The following is a 9139-nucleotide window of genomic DNA, read 5'->3' on the forward strand; positions in this document are numbered from 1 at the left end:
AATGCCGAGATGAACTTTTGAGTAGATTTTAATCACAGTGTGAGATGATCTGAAACTCTGATAGATATTACTAAACTCTTAATGTAACACATTACAGTTTGGATTATTAACCTATGACTGAAGGCAAAACTCACTTGTCTCTTAGGCTGAGGAACCAGTAGCCTTTGCTTGGGGTAACCTTGATATTACCCTTTCTGTTGGCTGATTGTCTGGCCACCCCCAGGTCCCAGTCCGTCTTCCCACCCACCTCTACCTGTTCACAGGAATACAAACAGTAGTGCCCTAAAAGTTAGACAAGTGAGCGTGTGGCGGCAAGGTTGCCGGTTCACTACCTGGACTGGCAGGGTAAAATCTAGGTTTATCAGTTGATAAAAATTGCACTTGCCCCGCCCTCATTAACACCACTGTGGTGCCCTTCAGCAACTCCCTTAAACCCTGCTCCTTGGCTCGCAGGTGGGTCTGTGGCTGTATACAGGGCAGCTTCCAGGTGGGAATATGTCAATGCAATAAGAATGTTCCTACAAAACAGAGGAGAGGAGGCCTCTCAGAGAACCTGCTCTAAATAATAAAATAAAAAACTAATAGCTTTAAAATAATTAAGACAAGGTTATACAGTCAAACACTGTCTGCAGAGGGCATGCATGTTAATTGGCAATGTGTTTACTCATGATCACAAACCTCAATCGAGGAAACTGACATCATGTTAAGTCGGCAAAACAGTTGTGCATTGTAAGAAATTGGTCTTGATTTGCTCTTTATTACAAGTTTACACAAACAGGATTACTTGAAAAACATGCTGATTATGTTCATACGGGATCATTATTTTCCTATTATTATATAAAGCCATTTTAATTATATTTTTATACCACACATTTCTTTTCTTTTTGTAGTTCCAGAACTAGAGAATATCAATTAATACATACAGTACTCTTACCTCCCAGTAATGTCTCCCAGAGGAAATTGCCTCCCTCCCCAGAACACAGATGACTCTGTCAAACCTCTCGGAATTGTCTGGAAGCAGCTGGGGTCGATCTCCACACCTCACCTGCAGAAAGACAGTTTTTTTATTCCAAACATTATAAACACACCAGATTTACTGATACACAGAACCAGTTAGGGATTCTTCGATCTGCTGCCCATGTTTACACAGTATAATGTAGAAAACATTCATGGTAAAGAATACATCTGAAAGATGAATTATTAAGTGATATAATAACTGAATAGGCGTCTTACACTTTTCATGTCCTCTGACAGAATCAGCCTGGGGTGGGCAGTGTTGGAGTCCAGAGTTATATCCACTGTGTTGGAGGAAAATAAAAACAAAACAAATCTTTATTTTAGTCATATTTCATGACTACAAGCCGACTGAGCTGAATGATGCTTTTACATGATTCAAACTAACATACCCGCATACTCCTGTACCCTCTTCTCCCCTGCATAAAAACAAAACAGTTTCATTAAAACAGAACACTCACTAATGCATTGAATAGATTTATACCACTGACTGGTGGTGGAATGCTCACACAACTACATGCAGTATAACTCAAGTATCACTCACTGGCTTTCATCATCAATATTAAACCACAAATGTAGGTGGATGGCAGATATCATTCACTGGTTTATGCACAGTATAGACCCTGATCATGAGTCTAAGGTGGAGTGGGAGTGGACACTCACTGGGCTGCGTTTGGACTGGACTGGGCTGCAGTACCGATGCAGTAAAACCTGGAAAGGAACAAGGTGACATGTATCAAGAACAGAGCACCGGTCTCCTTAACTCATAAAGGCTTAGAGAAATCTTTGAGTAACTCTAATTTAACCTTGCTCAGTGTGGTTGTTGCTACTTTGTGTGTTTCAGATATTTATATTACATGCTTTCTCTCTATGCAGGATATAATGAATTCTACCACCAGAGGGCACTGTTGCTGTCTTTTATGTCTATTATATAGGGTAGTGCTGTGATTAGTCCAGAGGTAACAGAGAGGACACCTCAGCATAATCTACTGTGTATTGTGCCTTTAGTTTTTAAAAAGACAGTCACTCTGTCTGAATGTGCATCTTTACTTTGAGCACACTGTAGAAGAAAATTCTGATGTTAAAACAAGCTAATCTTTGTTTAGCCTCTAAAACTACTCGTTTACACCTAGACTATAATATCAATCACCACTGATCAGCTTTTTCTTATGCTTCTACATAAACAAGGCAACTTCCAGTCAGATTTCTTTGTTGTTTAGTGTTTTGTTGGTTTTTTCAAGTCATTGACCTGTGTTTGAAAGGGTCTTGAGCTCTTCCTGGAACCTCTCCACCACAGCTGCCAGTGACCTATAGATGGACCCTGTCCCCAGGTCAGAGTTCAGGGACACCCTGGACCAGTCCTTGGTGGGCGCAGGACTTGCAAGGAAGGGGAATGACTGGAAAATAGGTGGACATGAATGGAAGGATATCAGCTCAGCTCATGTTTCCCACAGTGTTTGTTTCATGTCCATATAAATGAACTGTAGAGTCTTACCAACCTTGACACAGTGTATGTGGTCATTTGATTGTGAAAGCTTTTCAAGAGCATTTTCTCTCCTGCGCAGTTCTTTAACCTCCAGCTCCAGCTGACATATCATGGTACTGGCCTGGAGCTTGGCCGCCCTATAGCTCATCTCCAGCACCTCCATCAGCTCTGCCTGGGAGCGCTCGACTGCAGACACCAGCGCAGAAAACAGGGAAACACTGCCTGCTGTCTCTCGCTCCACCGCCAGCTGGACATTTTAATTCAAGTAAAATATACAGGACTGAATGAAGGTCAGGTAAAACCCTCAAATGTTGGCAATACACCTAAACATGTGGGTAAATACACAAATTATTGGATGGAACCCTGATTTACAGGTTTTACCTACCTCCAGTTCAGCCAGAGACATCCTGATCTCTTCAATCTTCCTGTTTCTCTCCTTGATCATCTCCTGGATCTCCTGCTCTGACACACATAGCTGGGCCTACACACACATTTTAGTTATGAGGACACTCACTGACATAATGCCTAACTTTAACCATCACAACAAAATGCCTAACACTAGCCGTGATCCAATCTAAACCCGATTCTAACCTGAACCCTAAAACCATGTCCTAATCCTCAAACAACCCTCTGAGGTTATGAGGACCAGCCAAAATGTCCTCACAACAATCGTATTGGACTAAAACATAGAAAAACAAAAATATCATATTCTCAAATTTGCCTCAAAAGGCTTCACACAGCATCTTAAGCTAATGTTAGACAAAACCGGTAAAATTACAGCATGGTGAATCTGAATAACATCTTTTGCATGAGACTACTATGGAATTAGATTTTTGCCTTTATTGGTACATGAAAGGACATTTTGAGCAAGACATAACTCGGTATGTGACCCAAACTGTCTGACTACCAAGCTGTTGTGTGCATGCTAATACTCCCAGTGCCTCCCCACTTCCCTTGAAACCAAAAACTGTACTAACCTACTCCGGCTGTCAAAGACTTAAGAGTGTGCACAGCACTATTTTTGAATGAACAACAGAAACACTGTACTTGCTAACCTTCCTCCTTGCAGGATTTAGACACAAATAGTGACTTTATGTCCAAACATGAGGAACATCTTGCTATCATACTGTATGTCAACTATCACTTTCATTGTAACAGTTGGTGCCATGTTGTTGTAGCTATTGTTAAAGTCTCCCCAGAGTCTGAGTGACTCAGTCCGGACATTACTTTGCTCCTTGTCCTCCTCTCTCCTTTGTTTACCTACCTTGACTTCCAACCATTCATCTTTAACAGTTACTGTCTCATGATCCGGATGATCCTCAGTCTCACAATCAGGACAGATACACATTTGATCAGTCCTGCAGTAAATCTGAAATCAGTGAGAGAGTGTTGAGCTGTCAAACATTTATCTGCCAAGAAAACATAAATAATAAGTTACATTAAGAGGAACTCAAAATGATGCATTATTCTTCAATAAAATAAGCTTGTAGAAGTTCAATGAAAAGACATAAAGGAGCACAGGAACCCAAAAGGCTGAATAACACACAGATGTTAGTTTATAATGGAGGTATTTGATGCTTTACCAATATTCTCCTGTGGTGGATGTCACAGACAGGAAGGCTTTGGCTGCTGGCAGCCCCGCTCACAGTGAATCTCCTCCGGCCGCTGGAGCGGTTGAAAGGGGTAGGAGGCAGATCAGGTTCAGTGTTGTGGCTCAAAGCAGCGATTGAACTCTGGTTTGGTACTGAAGAGGCCAGTGAGGTTGTGACCGGTGAATATGATGTTGGTATGACCTCACCTTTCAAGGCAGAAGATAGTGAGAAGAAAATTCAAGTAACTGAAGCGTGCGCTACCTTTGTTATTACTCTAACAGCCTTTATTTTAGAGTTTGTAGTCTGTGTTCAGTCTACCAGATATGAAACTTATCTCAACAGCTACTGAATATGACATTAGAGACAGCAACAGTGTCAAGGTACAGTCTCAAAAAAGTGGATTTGCATCATTGTGTGAAGTTTGTGTAGGTGCACCAAGGTAAGAAACAAAGACGTGAAATATTGACCCATATCTCAAATTACTGTGACACGTTGAACCCCAATTCACAACAATGGAGAAGGTAGCACATCACTCTATCTTACCTTGGAAAGGAGCCTCACAGTTTTGGGTCATCACTGGCTTTGATAGATGTCGACCCACCTTCTTGTTTAATTCATCAAATAAACCACCTGGTGTTCCTCCGTCTCCTCCACCTTTACCTCCTCTCCCAAATCTGTTATTCATCGCCACTCCTCCTCGCATGGATTTAAACTGCTCTGTGATCTCTCGGAGTGTCCTGTTGATCTGGAGAGCTGGTCGCTTCTGGAAGGTTTTCTTACAGAGAGGACACTGGCAGACCTGAAGGAAGAAGGGCAGATGGATAAGAGAGAAGCAAATGAAACAAGGAACCAAAGAAGCACACTAAGAAAAAAAAACATTAAAAGAAGGGGACCAAAGGAACAGTGGAAAAGGCATCTTTACACCATGCCTTGCACATTTATTCACGCACCTGGGATCCATCCCAGTAACTGCTGATGCAGGCCATGCAGAAGCTGTGGCCGCATGGTGTGGATGAAGGGTTAGTGAACAAATCGAGGCATATGGAGCACTGGAACTGCTCGTCAGACAGAAAACTACCATGTAAAGACATCCTACGGAAAGAAAAGAAAGACCATATACAATATAGTTAAATCAATACTGATGATTTTTGAAGTAATAACAGCAGAGTGCAGGTGTACAGTCAGAGTAGAGCCTCCAGACAAGAGCTACCATGTTCATCCAGTACCTTGGTCAAAACCAAAATAACAGGTACGGGCCAGATTGTCATGGCCACTCACTTCTCATTTAGTGCCATCAGGTTACACTTTGACTATGATGTTAAATCTTCAAGCAACCAGATTTCCATTAATTTTACATGGTCCCCATAGTGATGAATCCTCATCCCCTGACCTTTCTAGTAATACATCCACTTTTGGATAACTGGATCTAAAAAGGTGGATTACCATGAAAATTGGTCAACACACATATGCTCTTAAGGGGAGATATTCTTTTATTATTGTATTGCCTCAACCTTAAGACCAACCTTTAATACACAAAATATTAGCTACTGCTGAAATGTAATGTTTTAAAGTTTTCTTTAAAATGGAAATGTGGGAGGATTGCAAGAAAAGAAAAGAAAACAAGGGTAAAGGTTAGGCTTTACGGAGGGAAAGCTGAGAGATGAATACAGGTTATACAATGCACACATACTTTAGATGCCTCCATAAACAGATTAGGATGGTAGAAAGCCTTCAGGAATCAAGCAGGGCAAGATTCTGCCTTACATTATCACGCACAGTACAAACAAAACAAAGTTGATAAAAAAAAAGAAAAAAAAGAAAAACATTTAAAAATGAGTGTAGCTGCAGATTAATCACTACAAGCATCCCCTTGTTTCTACACTGTCATTTGATACATTGTTGTGTACAACATGGTTTCAGCTGCTTTAAAATTAGGACATTATTAGATCATTTTATTCTACATATTCATCTTCCTTCTCACTACATTACCCACAAATCAACTTTGCCACCCACCAAAAGTGCAACTAGGATTCAGACACGTTATGATAACAGAAACTAAAGTCTCTGATATGTAAACCACATAACCACATGCACGTTGCCAAGCATATGAACAGAGCTACACATATCTGAGACCTTCCTGCCAAGAATGACCTGAGCCTTTCAGAATAAAAGTGTTTGAAGTATGCATGCAAGTATGTCAAATAATGTCTGAGCCTTTTGATAGCTAAAGAGGACTCTTTATGAGGTCTGACTTGTTGAAAAGTCAGATATACTTTCTTATTCATGGTCCTGCATCTCTTACTTTCAATGGTATAATGGTAATTTTGAAAGAAAATGAATGAGGAACTTCAGTTTAGAGCTGAAATGATTCGTCATTTTGTTTTTTGCTTAGTCATTTTTAAGAACAAACAGCAAACATTCTCTGGAGTCAGTTACACAAATGTAATTTGCTGGTCTTCTCCATTTCCACCATTGAATAAAATGAGACATTAAAATAATTGTTATGGTCCAAATGGGCAAACATGAAATACTGTAAATACCTTTGTGCAGATGAGATGGTTGATGTAAAAGCTCCAGGGATGTGGTTTCTTGATTGCTCACGCTTACGAAGTGTCTGATTCTCAGGCTGTGACAGATTTATAAACATAATGGTGCGTGTGCACACATGTGTACACAAGGTAAATTTTTTTTTCCTGTGGAAAAGAAAGTCACACCACACCTACCTTCCTGGCAAATGTGGCAGGACAGGTTAAGGTGGGAAAATGATGTATACACACGCAAAGCAGGTCTGTGCCCTGAAACTAGATTTCTACAACCTGGAACAGAGTTTCCTGGAAGCATGGGAACAGATCAGCTTTCTTTAGCAATCAAAAGAAATGCATCTACAGTAGTGAGAGAGGTACCAAGGCAATTGGAGATAGAATGTTGGTACATGATGAGGTACCAATTGGAGATAGAATGTTGGTACATGAAAGTTTTGTACAGTTTCCCAACTTTGGACAAAATCCAGGTGACTTGTAAAACCATAATCTCATAATTACTGTACCAAAATCTGTTATATACAGACAGTTGTAATAACTTCCCCTTGGTCTGAATACAGCGAAAAGTTAACCTGACCAAGACTCAGTGATGGCATGAAGAAGAAATTATTGCCTCTTTTTGTGGGAAATACTTTCTACAAACTACATGTGCCTTTGTTCCCTGTTGCTCACATCTGTGTGTATTTTGAGCTTGTGAGCATTTGTTTGTTTTTCCTGCGCAAGAGTTCGGACCAGTGATCCCTCATTCCTTTTGGCTGATGATGCGAGATAAGCAGACAGTATGTCCATCCATTCCTGAATAGGGTTGCAGTCAACACTGGCCAAAAGGAGGGGTCCACCCTGGTCTGTCACAGGGCTCACATGTAGACAACCACCACACTCACTTCTATGGGCAATACAATATACCTTTATTAGTAATTTAATTTAAAAAGCCAGTCAACAAGACAGGGAAACTTAATTATAATCAAGAATACTTATCTACATCAAAAGATTAAGTACAAATACCAGATATTTGTCAGTATAAGCCAAGTATACATAAGTACAGTTGTGTAGTACGTCACTGATAAGTGCATACAAAGTAAACTCACTTATTTTTAGTTTAATATAAATATACAAATGGCACACTTGAATAAAAGCTTTTTTCACAAAGGAAACCACAATCATTTGTTGACCAAGTCAGAGTCATTTTATTCACATTTTATCCCAAAATGTCACATCTTCTGCAGTTGAAAACACAGATTTTCTCTGCTCTTTTCTTCCTTGACTCATTTCCAGAATGTTCTGTTAGGTAATTATAATACTTTTGATAAATGCATAGGCTATACTGCAATATATTATATTGTGCTGATGCATTACATTTCATAAGATCATCATGTGGTCAACGTAAAATCTTAAAGCCTTTGACCGCCAAGTAAATATTAACACTTACCAATGAACATGTAGAGGAATAGCAGTGTAAAGTCACATAAAAATGAATTATGCAAGTACAGGCATTTGGAAACTGTGCTTCACTAAAATGCTGTTTTGTTTTGTATTAATCTGCTTGTCTTACAGTGACAGATACTAGAAATACCCTACAGTACAAGGACTTATTTACTGATCCACAGTACCAGCTGCGCTTTGACTCTTGCACCTTCTGTACTGTTACACTGACTTTAAGAGCCAGTTTGACAAGGGAATAATTTTGTGTATGGATGGCAGGGACAAAAATGGCCCTACCGATATTTGAGCAAACCTAAATGCATCATTTCTGGAGTGAAGTCATATCTTGTCCTCTGTAGATAATGTTATTCCACCACAAGAAAAGGCCTATATCAAATTATAAGTCAGAAAACCAATGAAAATGTCAATCTTTAACTCATGAGTGTGTTCTAATCCTACATTAGAACAAACTGGATTCATAAGATCCTGTGTTTAAAATTTCCCCAAATGTAAACAAGTCCCAAATAACAAAATAGCCTACAGATCTTAATGTGATTAATTGGGGAGGGGGGTTCAAGCAGGAGGATGATGAGCCCCTACTAGTGTTGACACCAAACGTATGCCTTTGCATTCTGATCACTCTCAAACTCATGTGCATCATTTTACATTATGCATAGAGGTGAGAAGTTAACTAGGGTAAAGTTCAACCTTACAGATCACACCTGTGCAGTGAAATGGTCTTTTAGTCTGGTCCCCACCAAGTATGCTGATGACCCATCCAGCTGTTTGTCTATAATCCCGCTAGCCAATAAACAAACACACACAGAGCCAAAAACATAACCTCCTTGGTGGAGACATTGATCACAACCTAGGGAGTACCCAGAAAATTAAAGTGCACACAAGTGATTCCCACATTGCAAAATAAATTCTATCAAAAGAGAAACACTATTTCACCTATTCACTAATGTAGGAAAAAAAGAGGAATCCATCAACCAGAGCCTCAAACGGCACAGGTGTCTTAAATATCCCTGACCCAAATTGGTGGCGTGGGGAGGGATTAGTTACCAGGAATCAGCGAAAACTAA

General features: G+C 39.9%; 1 protein-coding gene across 1 annotated transcript in view; it reads right to left on the minus strand.

Annotated features, from left to right (window-relative positions):
* LOC109974190 (nuclear factor 7, brain) overlaps positions 1–5183 on the minus strand; it is a 20668-nt gene extending 15485 nt beyond the window's left edge. The window contains exons 1-10 of the mRNA XM_020624269.1: positions 5043–5183; positions 4784–4891; positions 2886–2960; positions 2514–2747; positions 2264–2411; positions 1712–1725; positions 1407–1527; positions 1234–1298; positions 935–1045; positions 135–253 (exon numbers count right to left, since the gene is read on the minus strand). Coding sequence (XP_020479925.1) covers positions 135–253; positions 935–1045; positions 1234–1298; positions 1407–1527; positions 1712–1725; positions 2264–2411; positions 2514–2747; positions 2886–2960; positions 4784–4891; positions 5043–5183 — 1136 coding nt within the window. The remainder of the gene's footprint in view (positions 1–134; positions 254–934; positions 1046–1233; positions 1299–1406; positions 1528–1711; positions 1726–2263; positions 2412–2513; positions 2748–2885; positions 2961–4783; positions 4892–5042) is intronic.
* Positions 5184–9139: the final 3956 nt, after the last annotated feature.

This window comes from Monopterus albus, unplaced genomic scaffold (assembly GCF_001952655.1).
Source record: "Monopterus albus unplaced genomic scaffold, M_albus_1.0 scaffold324.1, whole genome shotgun sequence".
In the NCBI taxonomy this organism is placed as follows: Eukaryota; Metazoa; Chordata; class Actinopteri; order Synbranchiformes; family Synbranchidae; genus Monopterus; species Monopterus albus.